At 36.0% G+C, this 26,725-nt stretch overlaps 2 protein-coding genes across 7 annotated transcripts in view; one reads left to right on the top strand and one right to left on the bottom strand.

Moving 5' to 3' along the window:
- Positions 1 to 6,233, bottom strand: part of ATG3 (autophagy related 3) — a 29,071-nt gene extending 22,838 nt beyond the window's left edge. The window contains exons 1-3 of the mRNA XM_023527663.1: positions 5,713 to 6,233; positions 2,878 to 3,013; positions 1,126 to 1,171 (exon numbers count right to left, since the gene is read on the bottom strand). Of these exons, the coding sequence (XP_023383431.1) occupies positions 1,126 to 1,171; positions 2,878 to 3,013; positions 5,713 to 5,784 (254 nt within the window). The 5' untranslated portion in view covers positions 5,785 to 6,233. The remainder of the gene's footprint in view (positions 1 to 1,125; positions 1,172 to 2,877; positions 3,014 to 5,712) is intronic.
- A 60-nt stretch (positions 6,234 to 6,293) lies between these two features.
- SLC35A5 (solute carrier family 35 member A5) lies at positions 6,294 to 25,195 on the top strand. 6 transcript variants are annotated; one of them, XM_011379980.2, is made up of 7 exons: positions 6,294 to 6,531; positions 7,301 to 7,449; positions 11,248 to 11,346; positions 12,620 to 12,753; positions 15,300 to 15,367; positions 21,552 to 22,332; positions 23,717 to 25,195. In XM_011379980.2, the coding sequence occupies exons 2-7, from the start codon at positions 7,320 to 7,322 to the stop codon at positions 23,783 to 23,785; spliced, it is 1,281 nt and encodes a 426-aa protein (XP_011378282.1). In that variant the 5' UTR covers positions 6,294 to 6,531; positions 7,301 to 7,319; the 3' UTR covers positions 23,786 to 25,195. The 6 variants fall into 6 exon arrangements, with proteins under 6 accessions (XP_011378282.1, XP_011378423.1, XP_011378498.1 ...); XM_011380121.2 differs by having other exon boundaries at positions 6,294 to 6,556; XM_011380196.2 differs by lacking the exon at positions 6,294 to 6,531 and adding an exon at positions 6,534 to 6,703.
- Positions 25,196 to 26,725: the final 1,530 nt, after the last annotated feature.

Raw genomic sequence — 26,725 nt, 5'->3', positions numbered from 1 at the left:
AAAAAAAACGTACTCAGGAGGAAAGAGTTTAACCTTTTGAGAATTTCCATTATACATGAAGTAATCTTACTGCAGGACAGAAATCCTGCTTATTCTTAAGAGTAGAAAATAAAAGTCCGTTAAGTGTAAAACTGCGGTGTCCCAACTCAAGCAATATGTACACATACTTTCCTGATTACTTTTATTTCACAATAGCTCTAACTTAAAATCATGTATTGTCCATGGGTTTATTACACAGCAAAAAAACTTTCTAGAAATAAAAAAAATTTAATTTTTTAATGTCTTTCTGAGAAAAGTATGTCTATATATAATATTCTATTTAATTTGAGAGAGTAAGACTATAAAATGAGTATTCTGAGTAACTTCTTTTAAAAAGATACATTAACAAGATAATATTTAGCAGTGTGGTCCCAACAGCAAACATTTCTCTTCTTTTATCTCATCTTTACAAATGTTTCTGTTCTTTTATTTCAAAGAATCTTTATTATTAAACTGGTTAGGTAAAGACAAAATCCCAAATAAAAACAATACTCTCTCTCCTAGCTTTTAAGCATTTTGAGTCACTATAATCAGATGCTACATTTAACTCTGGCTATCAGGAACTAATTCATCACCACCAAAAGAGTATTAATTTAACAAAATGCAAGCAAAACAAAGAATCAAAAATTTAAAAATTCTTTAATGATGTAGCCTTATGGTCACAAGACTCTAATATTTTTTATTCCATGGTACCTCTGGAGGTAGCATCTATTAAAATAATAAAAACACTAAAAAATAATGAAAACTATAAACAAACATAGAATTGCACTGATAATACATGTGTACATTTTCCCTCATTATCAATGACCATTACTATATGTTTCATATATTCAAGTGAAATAAAATGTAAGATAGACTCAAATTTCTAAATTCTCAATATTTTTTTGCAGTAGCTTCTCTTATTAAGTATTATGTAATACTGAATAACCCGAAGATAGAATCGATATTAAAATTTTGGTGAGCAACATTATTCCCTCCATTACTCATAGTCAAGTCATACATATGTTGTATATTAAAGTATTTTAAGTCAGACAATACTATTCTAGATAATGCCTGCCTCTCTTTTTAAACACAATACTTTCACACCTCTCACTGGAAACAAAAAGATAGCTGAAGACTGATAGCCAGAAGCCTAGAAACAGCGAAAGGAAACAAAAAACTAAGTATTTATCTAAAGCAAATTATGTCTTCTCATTTTCCTCCTCTAGACTCAGTCTAATCTAACTCAATCCTGTAATTGTGTTCTATCCCAATCCAGCATTATGTGACTGGGACCCAGCTGGGCTAGTTATGCCCTGCATTTTTTTAAAAAAGGGAAAATTCATTAACTACTTCATGATGCAATTAAATGTACCAGCTATCATTCTAGGACTAGTAGCTATTTTAAAACAGCTTAATTTTATATAATGATCACAGATATGGATCTCTAACTCCATCTGTTTACTAATTAGTCGTCTTTACATAGAAGAGATAAAGACAAAGAGCCCAAAAAGAGCCGTATACTTTCATCTCTGCTCTTGATTTCAGATACTTAATTTCAACAGCCATATCTATATTTCACCTTTGTTTGACAAGAATATTAAGATCTTTAAGAGCAAAACTTCGTTTTATTTGTATGCAGCTTTTGGGGCTCTTTGGCTTTATCTCTTCTATGTGAAGATGACTAATTAGTAAATAGATGGAGTTAGAGATCCATATTCAAGGTATTAAACTTAGGTATCATGACTAAGGTAGAATGGGTCTTTCAGAGGATGTCTAGCTAAAACCCCTCATTTTATAGATGAGGAAACATGAGGCCTTTGCCTAGATAACTTAATTGATTTGCGAAGTCAGAACAGGAGAAATTAAGAGAGATGGTTCTAGAAGGCAAGACTCCTAGGTTCTTTCCATATCACCATATTACCTTCACTAAAGATAAAAGATTGCTTCAGCCCGCCATTCTTAGAACTTACAAAGATTTGGGACTGAAAAGATTCCATCACAATTAAAAAGTAAAAGATCAGTTAATTCTCTGGCTTGAGATCTTAGAATTTATAATAAGATCCTACAACAAGGTTCACTTCAAAATGTTTCTCTCAAAACAGTGAGTAAAGTTCTATTGTCAGTGAGTAATACTTTCAATGAGTTAAAGATGAAGCTTAATAAATTTGTTGTAATTTATTAAGACTACAAAATAATAAGTCTGAAGCAACCATAACTCTTCATTACCGGAGTAAGTCTGAAGCAACCATAACTCTTCATTACCGGAGTCTAAAAGGATTTTTAGGCCAGTATTTATTTCTCTAAGGACAACAAAGTAAACTATCTAAAGGAAGGAGAACTTTTATTATTTGGTGCTCAAGTAAAATTATTCCTCAAAACATTATTCTACATTAAAAGTTCAATAAAACTCAACTGGCCTATAAAATAGCTATTAGTTTCAGCATTAAGCAGATTTAACATTACTTGGCTGGTAGAAAAAGTGAAAAAAAAGGTGGGAAAAAATCAGTGTTAAGTAGGTATAAATAAAATATTTAAGCTAAATACTGAGAGAAAACTTAATATCCAAGCAGTCAACCAGTTTCCAAATGGAAAGCCATGATAACTCGTTTGCTGAGATGAAAGCAAAACACAATGAATACCAGAGTCCACTGCACAGCTCAATATAATACAATTGAGTGAAGATTAAGTGCATAGGAATCTTTTCCATTCTAATAACCTCACTTCTAAATAAACAGGAACTACAAAGAAATATGAGAAGTAGAAAATCAAGAGGGAAGTTACATATTCTGTTCCATGAGAAGTTAAGAATTTCTATAAAATTGTTAATGCCGTCAACAGAATCTATTTTTACTCAACTCAAGATTAAAGATTTTTTCTTACAAAGCAAAAAAGCCATCCAGTTAAATATAACTGTAAAGTATAATAGCTTCAGAATATCTTCAACACTTACCTCTTCTGGGGTAATAACACCTGTTTCCTTAAACTTTGATTCCTAAAGAGAGGAAAAAGAATAACAGTATCATATTATCTTTCACTTTCAATTTAAAAATATTTGTGAGCAACTATTTGCCTGGCACCCTCCTAGGTAATGAAATGCATACAAAAATGAAAATATATCACTGGAAGCTAACCTCAAGGAATATAAAAGTCTAATGGAGAAAACTGACGTGAAAATAATAACAATACAATAATTTTGTGAAATGACAAATATCTTTATTTTATAGGAGTAAAAATGTCTTAAAGATGTTTAGACATCTTACAATTCAGCCAACATCTCATTAATATTGAGTAATATTAGAAACCAAATCTATAAGTCATAAATCATTACTTGATTGGATACTTTCCTATTATTTGATCATTTGATATTTTCCCATTATTCTCATCTCCACCAGTGTACTAATAAAATATTCTCTTCTCTAAAGCAAAGATGTTATTTACCAAATTTTTCTAAATTTTTAAGTTATATGTAAAATTTTATGGCCGAGTCTGAAAAAAAATGCAAAGATTCATTTATGAACATTATTCATTCAACAAATATTTGCCAAATAACTACTATGTGCCAGGCACTATTTGAGTTAATGGGGATATAGGAGTGAATAAAATAGAACAGATTCATTTTTGTCCTCTTAAGAACTTAGAGAAGGGAGAAAAGCCAAATGGTAATGAATGCCGGGAAGAAAAATGAGGCAGAGAGGAAACTGGTCAGGGGTGGAGGAAGAGAGATGGCTATTCGAAATAGGATGGTAAGAGAACAAAGACTTCACTGATAGGTGACTACTGAACAGAGACCTTAGGATAGGGTCCAGACACAAGAGTGTCTGGGAGAAGAGCATTTCACACAGAAGGAAGGGCAAATGCAAAAAGCCAGAGCAAGAGAGTGCTTGATGGAGTAACAAATAGGTCAGATTGGCTTAAGCAAAAGGGGGCAAGGGATAGAGTAGTAGATGAGATAGGGATCTCTCCAATCAAATAGAGGCTAGAAGATCTTTGTAAAGACTTTGGCTTTTACTGTACCTATGTCTTCCAAATCATGATTTTTCTTAATTTTTACTTGCTGGGAGAAATCATTATTTCCTTCCCAAGGATTTAAGTTTTTCCTTGTCTTCCCATGTCTGGTAGGGTACTATAAGGATTCCCACCGCAAATCAACAGTTTGCACAGGGAGGGGCAAAAGGGGGTCATTAATTCTGCTTTCTTTATTACTAAAAATACATACTGGCAAGCACATACTGCAAGCTAACACTTCCTTGTCAGTTTAGTGAACAAGTAGAACAATTTCTCAAAACACAATTCTACGTTATAAATTCAATAAAACAAAACTGGCTAATAATAGCAGTTTTATATTTAACTTGGGCGGTCTTTTTCTCTTGCTCTTCTCTCCCTGAAACTAAAAAGTCGAAACAATCATGCATTTATTTAAATGCTATATACCTACATAGACAGTTTTCTGAAAAGATGGTATAATATGCAAAAGAATCATTTGAGTCAAATGTCAAAATTTTCAATTGACTGAATAATCTTAATTGAGATGGTTTTCCCAGGAAACAAATACAAGCATAGCAAGTTGAAAATTCTAATTTACAAACTTTCCAGACATTTTTTTTAAGTTGGCCCAACAAAGCATTTTAAATTCAGTCTTAGAAATGAATATAAAAAATATACAAAACTAAAATTTCTCTTTGTCATGGAAAGAGAACAAAGTAAAAACTGTGCACTATTCTCACAGCATACTAGAATTCTTGAATAAAGAGGATCGACTATTCCAAGGATATTTCGTCCCCACACTAAGATTTGTAAAATTTACATTGAAAGCTTAAAAAACAAAACCCACCAAGCAAGAACTCACTACTCAAGATCACTGCTTACTTTTCAGAAAGAAAAAGTAAAGTTACAGTAATGAAAAACTTAGTGTAAAGGAATTGTAAAATAACTTGAATGCATTTCTGGAAATTTATCTTTGAAAATAGGAGTCACTGTTTTAATAGCTAATGTGTCGATTTTTACTTTTAAAATGCTGTATTATTGCCAATGTAAAAAATATATGTATCTAGGAGGGTCAAGCTGCTCTTTATTATCACTTAAGTCCAAGATTAACAACTGGTTTCAGCTCTTTTAAAAACTGGGAAAGGGAGGTTTTGCCTGTTAGCTGGGTTCAAAGGTTCTTAAAGGTACTGATTTTGCAAATTTCACTTTGTTCCTCTGAAATTTAACTAGACTTGGATTACAACTATTTCAGTCACAACTTACTGTTTCAAACTTCTAATTATAAGAAACTATCAGATTTGGAAGAAAAAAGTGACATGTTATTTTAGTACCAAACTCTGATTTCTTTTTATGATAAGCCAAATCCTTGTCTAAGAAGTTCAAAACAGTACCAATGTTAGGATTTAACGTTGTCAAGCCCACTTAGTTGCGGACCACCTTCCATCCCCACGTACCCAGAAGTGCTGTTCTGACGGGTGTGGGGTGACAGGAGTACGCACAGAGCGTGGCTCCAAGTTTACCTGAAGAGCAGGAAAGCCCTATGTAAGACCACGGGTTGAGGTTGCACCTTTTCCTATGTCCCACCCTTAACACCTTCCTACACCTTCCCCCGCCAGAGAACACGGTGACTCCCCCGACGCCCGGTCCTCGGTCTCTGCAGAGTTGAGCGTGTACCTGACAGCCCCTGGCAAGCCCGGCCCTGCTTACCTTGAGGACCGGGGTCAGGTACTCAGCTACTTCCAGTGCCTTTCCCTTCACTGTGTTAATCACATTCTGCATCCTGGGGCCGGAGTAGGGGCCGGCCCCGCGACGGGGTGGGAAGGGCAGCCGGGACAGTGACCAGGAGTCAAAAAATGTCCCCGCTGACGCCGACTCGCATGGGCACTCGGCCGGCAACACTCGAGGGGATGGGACGCGACGGGACGGACGGGACGAGGGGGAGGGGCGGCCGGCGCCGCGCGCGCGAGACTGGGGCGCGCGCTCCTCGCGTCCCAGGCGGCGCGCGGCGGACCGGGCCCAGCTGTCACTTGGCCTCGAGGAAAGGCAGTGGGGCCGAAGCGTGTGTTGGGGGGGTAAGAGCGGGCGCAGGCGCAACCCCTCGCCCTCGGTAGCCGTCTCCTCCTAGTTGCTTCACTCGTACCCCTTCCGGCTTCCCTCTCTCTCACTCTCTCGCCGTAGCTCCGTCGCCACCTGGGCCTCACGTGACACAGGACTCTCCCGACACGTGACGCGAAAGAGGCTGGGCTGGGGCGGGATCAGGCCGCTTCTCCCCGCCCTCCGGAAGCCTACACTGAGCGCGCCTGCGCAATGGACTCCAGTCGGCTCGTTATTGTGCTTTTTGTTTCGGAATAGGAGGCTCGGGGGCAGAGGCATTTTTGCCTCTTTCTCTCCCATAGCTTCCCTGCCTATGAACCTTGAAAGCTCCTGCTGCTGTTGCTGCTGCTGCTGCTGTTACTCAGTTAGACAGTTACTGATTCAACTCTAGGATGTGCGTCCTTCCAGTAGAAACCCTCTGTCGAGACTGAGGTAACCGCGCCCCGCGGACCAACAAGTGCGCGTGCGTATGAGGGGTGGGCACGCCAGATGAGTTCTGTACTGCGCATGTGTGACGAGAAGGCTTTTTCCCTGGCGGTCTAGGGAAACCTGCATTCCTGGTGTAGGAGTGGTGTCTCTGGCCCCTTTACGTTGCGCCCATCGGGTATGTTATGTTAGCATTTCAAGTCCATCACACCAATCCCCCAGGCTCTGTGCACTCTCCCTACACTGGGAGATTGGGCAAGTTGGTTACCTGGCCTAGAATTTAGTGTTCTCAGCCTATGAAAAGAGGGCCTTAGAGTCATTGATTTCTAAGTTCTCTTCTGCTTCTAACAGTAGTTAAGCATAAATTAACAGCAGTGTAATGAAAACTTTCCAAGTAAGCTCTTTTTTCTCAAAGAGAAGAGCTGCGGCTGAGGAAAGAAAGAAAAGTCTGAAATTCTCTTATTCTAGAGCAAAGTTGCTAATAGAAATGGAAATTAAATGCATTTTTGCAGAATTCTGCAGTCTCAAAGTGTCATTTACTTACCTGCTACACTTCTAATCTGGCCCTTGCCTTTTCTGTCTCTTATCAGATTTTGAGTCTTTTTCATTTCCTTTCTCCATAGTTTCTCTCGTACTCCTCAACTTTCTTGGGTTTGATAACAGCCATAGCCAAACATTTAAAAAATTTATTTTTCTGTCCTTCACAAATCAATGGTATTTGCATTATGCTTACTCTGCCAGCAGGGTTGCTCATGAATTTATTATTCTATTTAAGGCAATTGGAAAACAGTGGAATGGAAAGAAAGTGCTGTGGTCATCCCATGTTATGCTCCTTGTCAACAATGTATACATTCTTGTTAGGGGCCATATTCATTGCTTTAAGCTCAAGTCGAATCCTGTTGGTAAAATATTCAGCCAATGAAGGTAAGTTAAGACTTGGAATATGGATGGAGCACTTCCATCTAATCACACATTATCTCTCCTGTCTTTACTTTCCTTGTGTACGAAATGGGGTAATACCCTTTTAAGCACTCAGCTTCGTGTGAATGATAAAGAATGTTTAAATTTGATTCTTTAATTTTTCATTCCTTAGCAAGAAAAATGTTTGATACTGAGTAGAATTTGGATCGGTCAAGTACAGGATCCAACCCTTTACAGAATAGATCATAACATCTGACTTGCTTTAATCAACAAGTGTTTCTGTCCGTAGCAATATGTATAATTATAATTTATTTTGAAATAAACAGGAGGATATATCTGTTTGTTCACTTGGCATTTCTGATGAGGTACTATCTTAATTGCTATATCAGTGGACAGTACAGATTATTAGCTTTGATAAATGTGTGCTCAAGAAATCTATTTTTTTAATATAAGAATTCGTATTTAAACAGTTTAATTGTGTAAAACTGTACTGAGACCCTTTCACTAGTTATGAGGACACATAAAATTATGACATCATGACTTTTAATGGTATGCTTGGGAAGTCAGGTATGTATGTTAGTCTCTACTTCATTTAGCAGTTATCTGCCAGGCATTAGGCGAAGTATTAGTAGGGATTCATAGTGCATAAGACATAGAGCTTGTTCTCAAGAACTCACAGTTTATTAGGAGAGACATAAATGTAAGTACATCGTGAAAATACAGTGTAATAAATGCAGTTATATACCAAAGTTGCAGAGATCAGAGTAGAAAGTGGTATATTTTGTCTGGGAGAGGATGATGTGGAGTGCAAATAGATAAGGAAACACTTCCCTGATCACTTCCATGATAAGATAACACTTGATCCACAAGACTACAAGTCAGTCAGGAATATTCAAAACAGAGGCAACAGCCTATAAAAATGAACAGATGCATTAAAAGGAATGGATTGTGAGAACATGTAGTTCAGAATTACTGAGCAAAAACTTTAAGGATTCGAAAGTGGGGATTGAGTGGGGGGGCGAGGAGGGCGGCAAGGAAGGATTGCTTGGCCAGAGAGAGAAGTAATGATCAGATAGTTAAGGACTTCATATGCAATGCTAAGGATCTGGGCCTATTATCTAGGCCCTAGAGTCTGGGGGATTAGGAATAATTGAAGGATATAAACAGGAGGGTAAAATGAGAAAGACACATGGTAGCTGGATGGAGGATGTGCTAAAGAGGAAGAGACTGGAAGCAAGGATATTGCAAATTTAGGGAGTTATTGCTAATTCAAACCACAGATGATAAAGACTAACCAAGACTTTGGAAGTAGGGACAAAAAAGAGAAAATAGATTAAAAAAATATTCTAAATATAGAAAAGACAGAAGTTGGAGAATATATTGAATGTAGAGATTAAAAGATGAGATATTGGATAACTCATTTTTCCAGTTTGGAGTGCTAAGTGGATCGATGATGCTCTCAGCTGAGATGTAGACTATTAGGAGGAAGAGCAGAATTCAGAGAAATTACAGAATTTTAGGCCAGGAGCTGTGTGCTTGTTCATTGCAGTATCCTGCAATGTCTAGCACATCACACGTGTGCAGTAACTGCCAATTAAATGAATAAATAGGAGGTAGTTATTCATATGCATGTGTTTAGTGAGCATGAAATGTTCCAGAGTATAGATTTGGAGACATTAATATTGACATTTAATACTCTAGGAACAGAGAGCCCATTCAAGGTGAGCATGCAAAATGAAGAAATGGAGCCAAGGACAAAACTCCAAGGAAAGCCAACATTGAACAGGCATCCTGACACTCGGAAGGATGTTAAGAAGGAATTGTTAGAACTAAATGCACATGACTCATAGAAGGGAAAGAATATGTTTGAAGACAGAGAGAATTGCAGCATAATAAAGATTAAAACATGCCCTTTGGAATTAATAATTAGAAGATATTTGGTAATCTCAGAAAGTAGGTAGTTTGAGTACAGTGGTGGGATCAGAAGTGAGATTACTTGAGGACAAGACCTGAATGAAGAGTGGGCAAAATGAAGATAATGAATGTTGACACTGTTTTAGAGGAGAAAGTATAGTTGTTGGAGGGATAGGATCTTATATAGTGTTTTGCTTTTCAGATGGGAGAGTTTTGAGCATATTATAGGCCAAGGGGAGGAAGCCAGTTAATAGAAGAATAAAGGAGATACCGAAGCCAGAGGAATTACTAATTAGAACAAAGTCCCTGAAGAGAAGGGAATATTTTAAAGGGGTGAATGTCTGAATAGTGAGGCCATGACCCCTTTCTTTGGGACTAACAGGAAATCAGTAAGGATGGATGTAATATAGATAAGGTATGTGAGTATGGGCAGAAGGTGAGTAGAGGGAGGTTTCACATGATACTGAGACACAGTTTGGGATCAACCATGATAGAAATACAAGAAAGAAAAAAAAAACCAATAGAGCAAGTATGAGTTAAAGAGCACTGATGTAGGTGCATGTTTGCTCACATGTGTATCATGATAGAGATCAATGTGAAGTATTATTAGAGGATAGTAAAATGTGATTTCAGTCTGGCTTTGAGCTCAGAAAAGGGAGGAGGGAAAAGTTTAACAGGCAGATAGCTAAATTCAGGTTAACATTGATTGAGCGCCTACTAAGAGCAGAACATCGTTAACTGCCAGATATACGAAGATGACTAAAATGGTCTTTTTCTCATAAGGAGCTTACATTCTCAGGGTAAGATACACACATAAAAAATAACTAATGCAATGTGAGAGGTACTATTATAGAGATTGACAGATGGTGCTACAGGATCAGAGATGAATAAAGAATTTATTATGCTTAGGTTGAGAAGGTCAGGGGAAACAGAAAAGAGGAAGAAAGGGTATTCTGGGGTGAAAGAATGTTGAGTTGGTGTTCTTCTGTGCTTGGCCAGTTTCGATTTTTAATGTGATGACCAAGGGAAATAAGCAAATGTTTTCAAAAGAGGGGAAAATACATTTCTCAAAATAGGACCTAATAAAGTTGATGTTTGTCCTTGGCAAAATTAATAGAGCAAGTTGGTTGTAAACATGGAGAAAAGGCAAAGGTAACAGCTAAGACCAAGGCATGCTAACCAAACCTCATTTCCTAAAAATTAGATTGACTTTTAAGTTAAGACATAGCTTTCCAACTCATCAATGGGTTTTTGAATGTGTAAGAAAATTTTCTCTGTGCCCTAGAAGTAGCCAGAGCCCTGCACAAGTTGCTTCTTGCCTCAAATAACTTCCTTCTTTTACCCCAATGTAGCTTGTGTCCCACAGTGCCAAACAAATGTTGTTATCTACGTGTGCCATGATATGAAAAAGGGAAACTCTGAGTTAAGGAAATATCACAGTGTACCTTGATTTTAGTAAGGCCAACAAGTCTCTCAAGAGGAACCATGAGCTAGGTAATGATGTAGCCAGGCAACTTCATAGCCGTTTGAGGAGTCAGGCCCTGAATGTTAATAGTCAATTTAGAAGGTAGTCTCTCATGCCATGCCACAAAGCTTTCATTGCCCATAGCCCTAGCCAACTCAACGTATTTATCAGCAACTTGGATGAAAACCTGAAAGGCATATTTATCAAATTCAAGGATAATAAAATGCCGAATAGGGTAGGGATAGATAATACATTAGGTGAATTGATTTAAAAATCCAAAAGAGCAGAGCCAACTAGATGAAGTTTAATATAACCAGTATTAAAATCCGGCTTTTAAGTTTAAAAACAACTCTAAATTATTAACTGTATATAAGCATTATATGGAGCAAAATTTATAGTTAAACATTTCTGTTACATTTCAGAGAATAAATATGATTATCTTCCCACTACTGTGAATGTGTGCTCAGAACTGGTGAAGCTAGTTTTCTGTGTGCTTGTGTCATTCTGGGTTATAAAGAAAGGTGAGTCTTGAAACTTATTAAAAATTATAGAATCAAAAAATTTTAGAACTGGCAGGAACATTTTATATCATTTAGTCTAGCACATTTATTTTTTATATGAGGATGCCAAAATACAAACAAGTATGATTATCCATGTTTTGCAGGTGGCGAAACAGCTCAAAGAACAAGTGTTATGCACTGCTGGCTAGGAGGGACAGAGCTAGGACTCCAACCCACATTTCTTAGTGTCCTGTCCATTGCTCTACCTCATGGCTTGTTCATGTGACAGGTCACACAGCGAGTTAGTTTTTATTCAAAGTCAGAACTTTTTACATTACTCCTGTCTGACTTATTATGTAGCATATTGCAAAGCAGTCCCCTGTTCCTTCAAGGGTGGCAGCCTGGTGCATTGGAGTCAGAGAGACTGTACTCTGGGGCAAATTATTTTAACTTTTCTGAGCTTCCTACCTCCAATCTAAAGTGTCTAGCATTTTGTGATTCTGCATGTCAGTTTTTCAATTATTGAGCCTTAGCTCTCTACAACTTTGATCTGCTTTTCCATATGAGGTTAAACAGAAATCGGAGTAATAAAGGGCTTGTCCAAGAGGATGTCTTTTCATACTGAAAAGTTTTAATGTGTGCAGAGTTTCCAATTAGTGGACTACATTTCCTAATACGAAATTCATGTGTTATTTAGAGGACTTAAACTTAAATTATTTGATATCTTTTCATCTTCTTTATATAGTGCCTTCCTAAATTTTTGGAACTCTAGAAATGGGACAGTAACTCATACTAGGATTAGTAAAAGTTAATTTTCTCTACTTCCCTACATACACATTTTCATCTAGTATCTCCCTTTCTTGATTCCCCACCCCGCCCCAGGGGAGAAAAAAATCCCAGCATGAAAGCTTGATCTTTTTCTACTTATTTTAATTTAATTTATTGATCTCTCACTTGGCTTTATGCTCTCACAAGACTACGTGAAACCACACGTGTATCCTGAGTTGCCTTAAATGATATTTCTACCTCAAGTTAATTAACAGGAATTAGGAAAATCAGTAATCCTAAAGTGTTGCTGATTGTCAGTAATGAAGAACAGTGGTGGGTTGAAGAAAGGCAATAATGAAATCCTGTATTGCCTTTGATTTCTTAAGGCTAATAATCACTTATGAAAGCAAGTTCTGAAAAGCCTCTTTTAAAAAATTGTGTCAGAAATTAGATATAATTTACTGTCTCTAAAAATGTGGGCATTCTCATCAAGATCATTTATTTATTGCTGTATTTCTTTCTTTAGAAAATCATCAAAGTAGAAATTTGAGATGTGCTTCCTGGAGGGAATTCTCTAATTTCATGAAGTGGTCCATTCCAGCCTTTCTTTATTTCCTGGATAATTTGATTGTCTTCTATGTCCTTTCCTATCTTCAGCCTGTAAGTAAATATGACAAAGAAGATAGCATTGGAAAAACACAGAGAAATGAATTTCAGAGTTAATCTTTTTTTTTTTTCTTAATCATTTTCTTTGTCATTGTTAGTTTCTCATTGCCCTCACTGGCCTTCGTGAGGTTTGACCAGAATCATCTGTGTATTGACTTACCAATCTGCTTGCCAGATTCCCTCACTGTTAAAGATTGCTCTCTTAAACTGTGCTGACTCTTCTGTTCCCGGGCCAATGAATCTGGTACCATCTCTCTTTGTAATCTTAATCAATCTGCCTGTTTTCTGAGCCATCCTGTGGTCACCAGCCTCTAATATTAATCTCAGCATCCAGGACCTCCAAGAAGACTGAACTCAGAAAATTATATACTCTTGCACCACTCTTTCATAACCTGCTTTAATGTAGTTTATATGTATTTGTATGATTTTCTTTTTCTGTTAGTCCAGTCATTTAACCAAGTATTTTAAGGGCAGTATCTTCGCAACTCTAAATGCTACCTATAACTGATACTTCTAGGAATAGATCTCATTTCTCTTAGCATCCTCCGTGTCAATTTAGAGAGTCATTAGTAATCAGAATTAAAATTCGGTCTTTTGCTCGTACTTGTTACTCGGTATGGGTCACGTGTCTATTTTCCCCTAATGTTTTACAAAATAAAGGTTTCTGTTGCCATTGTTGCCAAAATGTGTCATAAGTTTCTTTAAAGAAGAAATTCAGGGACTTTGATCATAAATAGGATTTTTATTGGCACTAGTCCTCTATGTGAAGCCTCTTAAATATAGCCAAATCAGTTTACGAATGAGACACAAAAGAAGGATTAATAGAGCACTGTAGTAAAAAACAGGATTTTGATTCTCTTGCACAATTTAGAAGCTATGTAACTAGGCAAGCCCCAACTGCTCTAACAGTTGGTTGCCCAACTGTGAAATAGAATAAGGTTACCATACCAGCTCTAACGTAGGGATCTCGGCCAGGTGATCCCCTGAAGTTTCATTCAGCTCTGTGATTCATGTTGTTAGTAAGTGTTCATTCTCCCTAAAATGTGTCCTCTCCTAAATTCTTTCTTCACTTTTTTCTTCACATCTGAGAGATCCTGTACCCAACAACATAATTATTCACCTTCAATACATATATAGTCGTTGTGTTTTGTTCGTATCTAACAGATTAGCTCTAAATTTATATCCCTTTCCTACATCCCTGGTGCCAAAGCAAAACTGCAACTTCCTGTTTTTTCTTCCATCTTGTTGCTTTTCTCTTCCTTCCTGATTGTATACAACCACAGACATTACAAAATAAATGTCATGGGTTTTTCTATGTATTGCTGTGCCCAAGTCTAGTTGGAAAAAAATTAAGTATATATGCATGGAAGTTTAGAGACAAAGAACTCTGGTGTTTTGTTTTTTTTTATACTATTGCATGGAAAGAGTTTTCAGAATTCATCAGACCAGCAAGGCTGCTTTGTTAGGTGCATCTGCACTGCCATTATTACCACTTCTTACTAGCCACTTACTTTCCTCACCTCTTCTTACTCTTCTCCTAGCTAGGGGTTCACAAGCATTTATCTACAAAGGACACTGAGAAAAACCTTAAAATAGTGGTTTCCATAAAAATTTAATAGAAAAACAACATTGTGTTCTTGAGATTTTTGCTAATTGTTATTGGAGTTACTCTTTATTTAATTCAGCTGCATAATATCATGTGTGCTGGTTATATAAAACTTGATACCCTTTGGGGTTTAGTCATCTTAAAGTGGGAGCAAGAAGGAAGGCAGGGTGAACTAAATCAATAGGATTCATTTTTAAAAATTATTAAAATTGTCAGATCCAATTATGGTAATCAGCAATGAAATTTCATACTTTCTAGCCAGAATGTATATACATGTTCAGATTAATACTCTCATATGTAAAATATGAATGAATTAACAAAAACAAACCTTTATAAAATCTGGCTAACATATTTCTAAGTGTTTAGAACAATATGAATAATGAATCCAAAGGATGTCAGATATAAGTTTAGTAGCAGATCACTGGTATTGAGTCACTACAGTTCAGCCAGGAAAATTGATTCAATTCCTACAACAGTATGGATGTTTAAAAACCTATATCTCAATTATCTTAATGTATAAATGGACCTAACAGAACTTGCCTTCTCTCTACCCATAGAAACAGTATTAAAAGGAAAAGACTGTAAAACACTTGGAAAGCTTAAAAAAGAATGCTTTATAAGCATGGTAACTATTATTTCAGACCTAAACCTTAAGAGTTTGTAAGTATTTCCAGATCTGCACATAGAGATTATTTACACAGGCATTTGCTGAATTTCAACACATTTTAAAAGCCTGTACAATAATTTGATCATATCTGCATAAATTTAACAAGCAATAAAAATGGAATTTAATCCTCTGGTGAAATAGCTACCCTCATAACCCCTCTGGTTTTTGACCAAAGAGCTTTTTTTGTCAGATGAACCACCAAGCTGAGAGATTTCTGAGGTCAGTACTTTTATTTGGATTGTAATTGTATCTTCTCTTTCTTCCTAGGCCATGGCTGTTATCTTCTCAAATTTTAGCATTATAACAACAGCTCTTCTATTCAGGATAGTGCTGAAGTAAGTAACTTGTTGTGAAAGCATATATCGTGCTTTAAAATGGCACAGCCTTGTTTCAAGTGATATACCCAGAGCACTGAACCCTCCAAATCCCAGGGCCAGGATTTTATTCTTAATTGGCTTTGTGTATTGGCGAGTTGCTTATCCCATCTGGAAAGTAGCTCCATTGCTAGCCTGTCTAAATCTCTGTGATTCCATGTTTCAAATGTTTTTTTCTTGGCATTTAAAAAAAAAAGATAAGTGACTGAGTTATAAGTATTTTAATTTTTAGTGCTAGATTTTCAACAAAGAACTCATGAGGTATTTTTTCCTTGCAGGATCTTGATACACTAACAGGGAACTAAGAAGTTCCTAAGATTAATACATATTTGTTATTTGGAGTTTGAGATGATAAAGAGTGGCAAATTCTTTATTAAATTCCTTGAGATGAGTACATGGTTTAAGCTCTAACTAGCAGAGAATTTATATGAGAAATAGAGTCAGAATTACAATTAATGAAAATGATAGATTTTAAAACTTTTCAAAATGCTGTCACCAGTCTTTCCTATCTTCAGGAAGGCCTTTGAATAAAATCAACTTTTTGAAGTATATAGGCTCTGCTGCAAAACAAAGGCCAGAATATCCTAAGATGATACAGGATCTAGGCCCTTAACTCCAGTTTGATTTGTTACTTGATGATGATGATGGTGATGGTGATGGTGATGATGATGATGAAGAAAATAAAATTAACTTCTTGTTATATTTGTTGTGATTGTTTTTTTTTTAATTTTATATTTAATTTCTTGTTTCTCAGCGTACTATGTCATAGCATGTTTTTTCATGATTTATGGGTACAGGATGAATGGGTCGGTACATAGGCACTCAGTAAATATTTGTTGAATTCATGATGTCTTCAATATATAAATTACAGGGAATTTTTAAAAGATTTTCTTTTACCCTGAGGAAACATTCAATTTAATGGTTGATGTAAGAGATAGGAAAAAAATGCACATTACATGTCATACCATTTAAATGTTACGGTACAATGAAATTTGCTTTTGTGTCATATTCTTTATTTTATTTATGAATTGGGAAAATAGTTCAACTAGCAAGTTACAGAATGCTATTGCAAAAATATTTTGAAGTCTAAAGTCAACATGAAATTATTTAATAGGATAAAAATTTGGATTCTGAAAAAATATATGTAAGCAATAAAATTTTATATTGATTCCTGTGATAATTTTGAAATACACTGCCATAAAGAACAGAAGATGGCTCTGACACATAATAAAATCTTCGCTATTTAATAAGGGAACAAAGGTCTCAAAAACATGCTTTTATAAAATGAAATTTTTTTTCCTTTGAAATGACAGTTATTACTATACATGATATACTTAAGTTATTATATAATATATAACATATTATGTATGATGTCAAAATTACATCAGTTTAAAACTGAATTTACGAAAGAGAAGATATAAAGTATATTGTGTGACTCGAAGTTGGCCAGTAGTTTGACTCAAGAGCATGAAGCATGACTCTGAGGCTGAGATGAGGGGCCACTTGGAAAGGTCCTACCTACCCAGGACTGGTTCAGCTGCTGTGTATTCTAGTATCATAACTGCTCTGTAGGCAAAGGGAGGTTCTCAGCCAGGCAGTAATGAAGAAACACTTAAGGGCTTTTCAGTGCCAAGCACTTTCTTCCCTATTTTGACTTGACCCCATGTTGACCCATGAGGCAATGTAGTTATTGCCCATTCATCAATAGAGTTGTTCCAAGCTGAGTCTATTCTTGGAGCCCAGAACCACTAAGCATTTTGCTGCATTTGGGTGGCTCCTTTTGACTATATAGGAGGGAGTGTATGGGGTGAACATGGCTGAGGGCAGAGCGACCAATTTGAAATAATCTGCCCCTTTTCCAGCAGAGAGTACCACCTTGGGCAAAGGTGACTCTGTTAAACTGTTAAGTATTTAACAATTAAGAAAGTCAATGCTCTATGTAACCAAATCCAAATCTGTACTGTAAACTTTACATGTTTGCTTTTAATACTATTATAATATTAATGGTATTATTGCTAGTGTAATTATAACATTGTTAAAAACTAAAGTCCAAAAAAAATTTTTTTACAAATTTTACCTCTTAATATTCAGAGCAATAGTATTGATTCTTAGACATGTTTGCTTTGTGGTTCCTGTCTCTCTGTTTTGACTCCTTGGAAGTTATTTATATTAAAGAAACAAGAAAAATGGCCTACTTTTTTATTTCTACAAGCACTGACTTAGCTCCCAGATTGGTCCTAATTTAACTGATTCACAGGTCAACACTGAAACTAGTCTAAACAGTAGAGCTAAAATAGGATAATCTAATAATCTTATAAAAATTACTTTTAAGTACTATTTATTATTACATTTCCAAATCATCCATGTTCTGTCTTGATTTTTTTGTTGGTGATATATGTTATCTTCCCTGCGCCCCCCATTTAATCTACTCTTTGTGAACCTTTTGCCCTTGGCAATAAAATTTTGACCTAAAAGTAGCAACTTGAGTTCTATCACATATTCTTAATTTGTTTGCCATAAGTAACTCATTTGTTATTTGGAACCTTATAGCTCTTGTCTTATACTTGACTATAGCAGAGCCATCAAATATCCTTCCCGTACAGCTGAAGAATATAAGACTACACAGGTAGGAAAAAAAGTCTAGTGACTAATGCAAGAATTACTTGGAAGAATTTGAAAGTGCGAAAAGGATAAATATCACCATCCCAGGATATGTCTTATTGTCTTTTCTAGAGAAACCCCATGTGAATGTATAGATTTGTCCTTTGAAATATTGACACTGGTTCCAAGTAGAAACTGGTGGCAGGCATTATGCCTTAAGGCATTGCTGCTCTGCTCTTAAAGCTTGGCAGAGTTGTATGATCTTGTTTGCTTAGGCTTTAGGAAATAATATCAACCTGAACATTGAGATTTGGAGGCAAAAGATTACTAAGACCAGTACTTATTTTCACCTAAAGAATATATGTGTTTCTCTGATTTCTTCAAAGAGAAGCTATGGGGGAAAAAATTATTGAAAAACACATTTTGAAACATGCTGGTGTTTTGGAAGGTATGGTAGTTAAGTTACTCTCTAAACCAGCAAAAAAAAATGAAAGTGCCGTTTGGTATACAAGCTTTTCTCCAAAATCATTTGTTCACTTTCTATAATTTCTCGTTATTAATCTGCCCCTGGTCACTCTCTGTGCACTACTAAGATTTGTGTTATGTACCATTTTTTGAAAAAAATTACATCTTTACACTTATATTCATTATATTACATTATATTTACATTATATTCATTGTATTGGTTTGCGACCACCAAATATGGCAGAGAAGCTCTTATCAGACACAATTTAGACCTAATTGTGTGGGAAACTCAAAGTGAAAGTGGGAAATCATTAAAAAAATATATGTACTTTAAACAGTTTTACTTAAAGTGGGAAATCATTAAAAAAATATATGTACTTTAAACAGTTTTACTTAAGATATATAAGTGTCCATTCTTTTGCTGAAAAGCTAAGACTTTTCCTTTGAGTATGTATAGGGTTTGCTGATTGGAGTTCTTTTGCTGCTTTTTTGCTAGAATCTATATTATACATCATTTGTGATTTATGGTTTCAGTTTCTTTAAAATGGGGCAAGTCCTTTAAAATACTTTTAAAGTAGTTTCTTCTAGAGTTTTATTCATTTCCTAGTCATAAAATAAGTTCGCCTATACCTAATTAGAAGGCAGTTTTTATCTTATGAGTGATTTATTTACCTTTAATTTTCCTAAAGCATTCATTCAACTTACTTTTTTCAAAAAGACAGCAATCCTATCTTTCACTTATAATTTATCATTTAATAATCATTAAAATACATCATTACAGAAATGAGGTCACCTGGCAAAAACACATTTAGGAGCAAAGACTTTTTGTGAGCAGACAGTTCACTTGAGTGCAGAGGCCCTCAGGTAGAGTAGCCGTCTAGCTGCAAGTGTTCTGAATGTTTTACTGGGGCAGTGGAGAGATCAGTTAAGTGAGTTTCTACTGTTGTATACACCAAACTGAGGCATAAACTCTTCCATGCACTGTCAGTCATTTGTAAGTGCAGATCTTCAGGATCTGCAATTATCTTTACAGGATAATTTATTAAACTTTATTTTCTTGGTTGAAAATTTATTATTTTCAGCCCAATCTTTAAGAATTTTTACCTTCCCAAGAACATTACTTCGAATGAGTAATTATTTCCAGTAAGTACTATTTGGCTTGTTTGGGGCTTTGTTACCTTAGATTCTTTTTTCTCAATGTCACTATTAGTGGAAATTCTATGGCTGTCAGAATTGAAAACTTCTAAAGGAACTATACAGATCATTGCCTCATTTGTCTTGATATACAATAACTGGTTATATAATGATTTTTATAAATTGGACACCCATTTTTCATCTGACTTTTTTGTTTCCATTCAATTTGCTTTCTACCACTCAGTGCGCACTACCTGCACCTTCAGAAATGTATGTGACTTAAGTCACAGTTTCTGGCTTCATATCATAGGGCTATGCTAGCCCCATCACTAAGTGCTAGCTCTGGTTATTTGGGAGAGTGCACACAAGAAGACATGATAGTGTACACAGGTGTACTGCTATCTAGGCTGGTCTTTTCATTTAACATTTTTATAGCATGAAGCTCTATGGAAGCATTGGTGAAATCAGACACATATCCTATACATATATATGCATTATGGGAGCTCATAATTACTTAAGAGATGCATTTGTCCAAAAGGAAGATGTACAAAACCATGGCTTAGGTCCCTTCCTTGCTCTTTCATAAATGCATGACCTTCAGGAAGTCAGCTAACCACTCTGAACACTGTTTCCTCCCCTAGAACAGGAGTTGCTTGACCCATAGTAGATGCTCAATAAATGTTAGTAAATTCTTGTCACTTGTATTTCTCACCTGTTTCTTTACACTTCTGCCTTTGCTTATGTTATTTTCTCTCCCGCCCCATATCCCTCTATTCATTTGACTAATTGATCTTCAGACTTGAAGATATCGTTCTCCCTAGAGGCCTCCCTCTCTACCCCAGCCTGAGTCAGTTACTCCTTTTACCTAAGTCAACGTTGTACATTCTTGCTGCTTTTGCATAGATTATTCCCTCTGCCTGGATATATCACCACCTTCCTTTTCACGTGGCAAACTTAAGTTTATTTTTCATCTTTCAGCTCGTGTCATTTCTTCTTTGAAGCAATACCTGATTCAGTTTACAGATTCAAGTGTTCTTTCCTCAGTGTACCCCAATTGTTGCATGTGTCCCTTGTCACACATTATATTGTCATCATTTAGTTTCATGGCTTTGTCCCTATTAAAGTATAAATTCCTTGAGGATAGAGATCAAGTCTTTATCTCTCCAGGGTGCCTGGCACATAGTAACTGCTTATTAAATGTCTTTCGAGCTGAATGAATCCAAAAAAAAAAAGGAAAAATAATAGTGCATGTCTTCTATATATCACAAGTTTGTTGTTAGGCAAAATAATTAAAGCGTTGTTAAGAATTTGTAAAATGAAACACTAAAAATAGTTTTTTCCCTTGCCTTATCAAACAGTATTTGACTGTGAAATGCTTTATGATTAGGTCATGGTTCTGGGAGCTAGGTTCCTCCTTAAATCTTTTTTGGGTCATGGATACCTTTGAAATTTGACAGAGCTTTCAGGGGTTTTCTGGAGGTAGGGGGAAGGCTGAGAATTCGCCTATAGAGAAGATTTGGCACACACTGCAAGGATTCGGGGATATCTGAAGTTCGTCCCATTCTGGTTCATAGGAACCAGATTGAGAATCTCTACTACAACTTACTTTATAGTGAGATAAAAAGTTATTGCTCCAAAGGTTCAAGATCTGCTCTGGAAGTAGAAAGGAGGCTTAGTTAAACCTGTAGCTAAAAGAAAACTTACAATGAGGAGAAATGACTGAATGGAATTAAGGGACAATTATAAAAGTGAATAAAAGTATCAAGTTTAAGAAGCAGAGACACTAACATGTTTCTTATGAACTTGAATTGAGAATCCTAGCAAAAACGGATACAGTTCATTCAATAGAGTACTCAAGTGTGTTTTTGAGTTTTCAGTTATAAACAGTTGATGTGGAAGCGGGGAGAAAACCAATAGTAAAATCTTGTTTTTCATCTTTGAACAGGAGGCATCTAAACTGGATACAGTGGGCTTCTCTCCTGATTCTGTTTTTATCTATTGTGTCCCTCACTGCTGGGACTGAAACTTCACAGCATAACCTGGCAGGACATGGGTTTCATCATGATGCCTTCTTCAGCCCATCTAATTCCTGCCTTCTTTTCAGAAGTGAGTGTCCCAGAAGAGATAATTGCACAGCTAAGGAGTGGACTTTTATTGATGCTAAGTGGAACACGACAGCCAGGGTTTTCAGTCACATCCGTCTTGGCTTGGGCCATATTCTCATTATAGTCCAGTGTTTTACTTCTTCAATGGCCAATATCTATAACGAAAAGATACTGAAGGAAGGGAACCAGCTCACTGAAAGCATCTTCATACAGAACAGCAAACTCTATTTCTTTGGCATACTTTTTAATGGGCTGACTCTGGGCCTTCAGAGCAGTAACCGTGATCAGATTAAGAACTGCGGGTTCTTTTATGGCCACAATGCATTTTCAGCAGCACTTATTTTTGTAACTGCATTCCAGGGCCTCTCAGTGGCTTTTATTCTGAAGTTCCTGGACAACATGTTCCATGTGTTGATGGCCCAGGTCACCACTGTCATCATCACAACAGTGTCTGTCCTGGTATTTGACTTTCAACCCTCCCTGGAGTTTTTCTTAGAAGCCCCGTCAGTTCTTCTTTCCATATTTATTTATAATGCCAGCAAGACTCAAGATAAGGAATTTGCACCTAGGCAAGAAAGGATCCGAGATCTAAGTGGCCGACTTTGGGAGCGCTCAAGTGGGGTAAGTTTGTGAGGATACTGCTTTTTTGCTTGTTCTTCCCCAATTCAAAGAATTGTTATACAAGAAAAGAAATAGATTAGTGCAGATTTATCAAAGGAGGTATTGGATCTCTGTGACTTTTTAAAAATTATTCAACAAACACTCATTGGACTCCTTATGTGTACAAGAGTTCCTGATAATGTTGCCAGGGGCCCAAAAGTATAAATCACAGTCAAGGATTTTATGTGCTAGTCACATCAGAATATTACATAGTCACAGAGCCGGAAGATGCCTCACAGGTTATCCTGTCCTGTCTCCCTAGTTTTACAAGTGAAGAAACAGACTCTGAGAGGCTAAATGGTTTACAGATTGTGAGTGAAAGAACTGGTACTAAACCCTTGAGGTCTGACTCCTAGTTCATTACTCTTTCCGCTCCACCATAGTTGGGAAAATAAGCCTCATTCATAAGGAAAATTGATCTTCAACATTAGTAAATCTTATTAAACGTTAAGTATGAAGCCTGAATCCTTAATTTCCCCTGTGGTTATTCATAAACCACAGTGTGTCAGATAGGGGCATTTATCTCATTAAGTCGGTGGTTTTCAGAGGATTTCACAAGAAAATATTTTCAAGAAAAATACTTATGCGAGTATTCTGAATAAGTAGCATTTCACCAGTTGCTTGTTATTGTTTTAGGGGGATTTGTTGGTCATGTTATTAGCAAATTAGTAATGATCTCTTGGAGATTCAAGTAAGGAGTTGGATATTTGTTGTAAATAAAGGATGAAATAGATTCCTCTGTGTAGCTTTAAATTTAAAATTTTCATGAACACGTAAAATATGAAATATTTTATACAATGAACATTTTATTCTTTGGGAAAATTAATCTATTTCTTAGAGTTCATGGCAGAACTTCTCAGTAATTTCTCTGAAGTGGTGATACAACAGATTCTTAGGATGAAAAAAATTAGAAGCTTGTGTCCTAAATGCCCTGATCTCAGCCAGAGTATAGGTTCAAAAGTACTGTATTCTTTTCCAGATGTCTGATAATACTGCTTGTCCTACTTTTTAGGTAAAAGAATATCAATTTAGGTAACAAGGCCTCATTGTATTTCTCCAATCTTTAGTCATTTGCCTTCAAGACCAGCAGAGGGTGCTCCTTACTTTGCTCATGTTAACTTTGAGATTCAAGTACTGAGATGCATTTCAGTTTTTCATGATCTCACTATATGTCTAAAATTAACTTTCCAAGAACGTAAGTATTTATTTAATTTCATTTGACCAGATTATAGTTTAATGAAATAAAATTCATGACTTATTAGTAAGATGTCTCCTTGCTAATCAGTAAAACTGCTACATCTCTAGTTTTGCTTTAATTAATTACTGATTTCATGTTTTCTTTTAGGATGGAGAAGAACTGGAAAGACTTACCAAACCGAAGAATGCCATTGAGTCAGATGAAGATACTTTATAATTGGTAACAAAATAGTTGGCAAATCTCACAACCTTATTTTCACATTTTCAGCATATGTGGCATTCATCTTTTGACTTTGATAAGCCAACAACATTTCCAAAGTTTGCACTCTTTGCATATATCTAACTGCTCCCTAAACAGTTCTATCCAAGGCTGAGAGTACCCAAAAGCTAAAAAGGTCTAAGAACTGACATAGGAATAATAGTATAGAGACTACATAAATGGCCCAGTACTTGATAAGTCAACAAAGTATCTTCACAGATTATTTTCCTTGTCGTCCAAGGTTCCAAAAACCTTATAATCATGTTAACCATACCCCATAAATATACAAATACAGATCAGTTTGACAGATACTCATAATTATGTAGTTCTACTCTCTGTGCTAGTCTTCCCTTTTTTATCATCATAAATATTAAACAGGTTGTGCCTTGAATTTTGAGGCCCTGGAGGTACACATTTTTCCGTTAAGAAAGCAACACAACCTTCTAAAAATTTGGTTGAAGGACCATCCTCTTTGGCTACAATGTTGATTTGAGGTCACTGTAGTCTCTGCTGAATGTTTTGATGAAGGAGCAATTTTTCAGAAACAAAATCTCAGAATTTTGATTTTTTAGGAATTCATAGGGAATTTGATTTTTAGTATTATCTTTCAATGTTTTTCTATACAAATAAGCTTCCACTTAGGAGAAAATTGGTTCCCAGTCACCACAGTTATCACTTGTATTTTAAATCATTTAAACGGGCCATGGTGGGTTTCTTTCTCCTCAGATTGACCTCATGACTCTTGGATTTTTATGTTTTAAAGAACTAGGAGGAAGCTATTTCATTTTATTAGCTATTAATCAGACCTTATGATAATTATATATCTTATCTTGTTTTTAAGAGTTGAGACATTGGCTTCAGAATCACAGCAGGTTGTCAGTAAGACTAATGTCTAAGAGTTCCTTTTGAAAGGGTTATTTAGCAAACAAATGACTTTATTGAAGTATGAATAGTATTTAAAAAGAGAAAGGCCAATGATAATCACTTTATAATAATATTTCACACTTCAAGTACATGGTATTTTTCAATATATTTTTGCATGCAGCTAATTGACTCTGAGGTATTGAAGTCAAATGACAGATAATTTAAAAGTGAGAAAACAAGTGATTTGCCCAACGTCATGCAGCTGGGTGGTAATAGGACAAGAATTGGCTTTACCTGTCAGACCTGTATGTTTACAGAGCAGTACACTGTAAATGTGAGTTAAGATGTCATTCTCATGCAATTGGTTCATTTCTTCTCTTCTTTCCTCTAATTTTCATACAGATGAACATAAGATAATATTGTTATTTAACCCATCTGATGTGCAGAATAATATGACTTAGCAAGAGTTAGTGGAAATTTGTAAATAAAATAATTATTAAACATGTATCTTGTGTCGCTACTCTGTCATATGAGATGGGATGTGGAGTACTTTTAATTTCAAAAAATGAAGTGAGAGTGAGGCAGAAATCTAAACAACTTTTAAAACATTTTCTTTCAATAAATCTTGACTTTAGAGAATAGCAAAACTTTTCACCTTATCATCGACTCTCCCACTAGAGTTGTGAAGCAGGAAGATTGCATCACTATGGCAATTAATTTTAAAGGTAAGGAAAATCAGATATAGGAAAACCTCACTTTTAGGAAATTAAGCATACCAGAACATTTATCTTACAGAACAGATAAAAGTACAATATTCTTTGCAAAGGTATTGCCTACAGAATACATTAAATAACAGATTCTACTAGTCCATGGAGTTCGATTTTCTTATTTACAATTACTTTATTTTCGCCCACCTTTTCAGAAAGCATTTTTTCCCAAAGTAGGGTTTACCTGTATTAACTTACCAATAAGAGAGAAAAAGTTGTAGCTGTAGGTAAAATGGGAAGTTCTGATCTAGGTGCACTGGAGTACTTTGTGGGCACTATTTTAAAGAGAGAAAAACTGGAAGGTCTAGAAACCATATTCTATCATCTTATGTGCTCTTGAAGTCAAGTGTGTAACCTTGGTAGAACAATTGTCATGTGGAAAAGTAGATTTCTTTCCTATTCTAAGGAACCAAACTACAATAAAAGTTATAGGATGACAGTTATTCTTTCCTTATAAGGAAGACTCTTCCTGAAAAATGATACTTTCAAGAGTAGAAAAGGCCTTTCTGAAGAGTAGTAGAGAATAGTAGTAAATTCTCTATCACTGAATTTTTTAGGGGGAGATTCTGTTATCAGAATGTTTTAGAAGGGATTCTTCCCTTGGTATAGAAGTTGGACTAAGTGATTTCTAAAATCCCTTCCTATTTTTAGATTCTCTTCTAAATAGTTATAACCTACAAGTAATGTACTAAATCTGTTTCCTTTAGTTTGAATACACTTTGATTGGACCACAAGTGTGGCCTGCAGTGATCTGGTTCCAGTTCTGTCATTGGTCTTAGAACCAAACTTCTCTCTAGCAATGTGCCTAATCTTGAGAGAAAGCAGGATGTGGCTTATAGAGGGAAAGATAGCTTCAGCCCAGAATCCCATGGGCTGAAGCTGCATCCTTCTGCCACAGTGTTTCAAGATCCATGTGCAGAGAAAACACACAGGGCAAAATTACTTTGTTTATAACTCTTAAGGCTTTTTGTCTCTGAATCCCCTGTAGAAGCCCTGTTGCTTGTGGGCAGGATTAGACTACATGGAGCTGCAGGGACTCCTTATGCCCTTCTACAGGCCAAAAAGACTTGATGAAACACTGCCCAGGTCATCTTTGGCAACTTTCCCTTTTACCTATGTCCTGATTTTCCCCACAAACTTACTATTCCAGTGTGAAGAAGAGGCAGAGAAAGTCAGACTCAAAGAAAAGAGAGTTATTTTCCTTCTCTAAAGCCTAGAGCCAACTTTCTGAAAATGAAAGAAAAAAAAATTCTCACAGATCTCAGTG

The sequence above is a fragment of the Pteropus vampyrus genome, unplaced genomic scaffold, assembly GCF_000151845.1.
Source record: "Pteropus vampyrus isolate Shadow unplaced genomic scaffold, Pvam_2.0 Scaffold1, whole genome shotgun sequence".
In the NCBI taxonomy this organism is placed as follows: Eukaryota; Metazoa; Chordata; class Mammalia; order Chiroptera; family Pteropodidae; genus Pteropus; species Pteropus vampyrus.
Note: the sequence above shows the minus strand (reverse complement) of the source record. Positions and strands in the feature narration are given on the sequence as shown.

Bases quoted from the DNA above. Each gene is read 5' to 3' on its own strand.
- SLC35A5 (XM_011379980.2), top strand. From the start codon at position 7,320: ATGGAAAGAAAGTGCTGTGGTCATCCCATGTTATGCTCCTTGTCAACA. The intron at 11,347-12,619 runs GTGAGTCTTGAA...TTCTTTCTTTAG, and splicing joins ATTCTGGGTTATAAAGAAAG to AAAATCATCAAAGTAGAAAT. The intron at 12,754-15,299 runs GTAAGTAAATAT...CTTTCTTCCTAG, and splicing joins TCCTTTCCTATCTTCAGCCT to GCCATGGCTGTTATCTTCTC.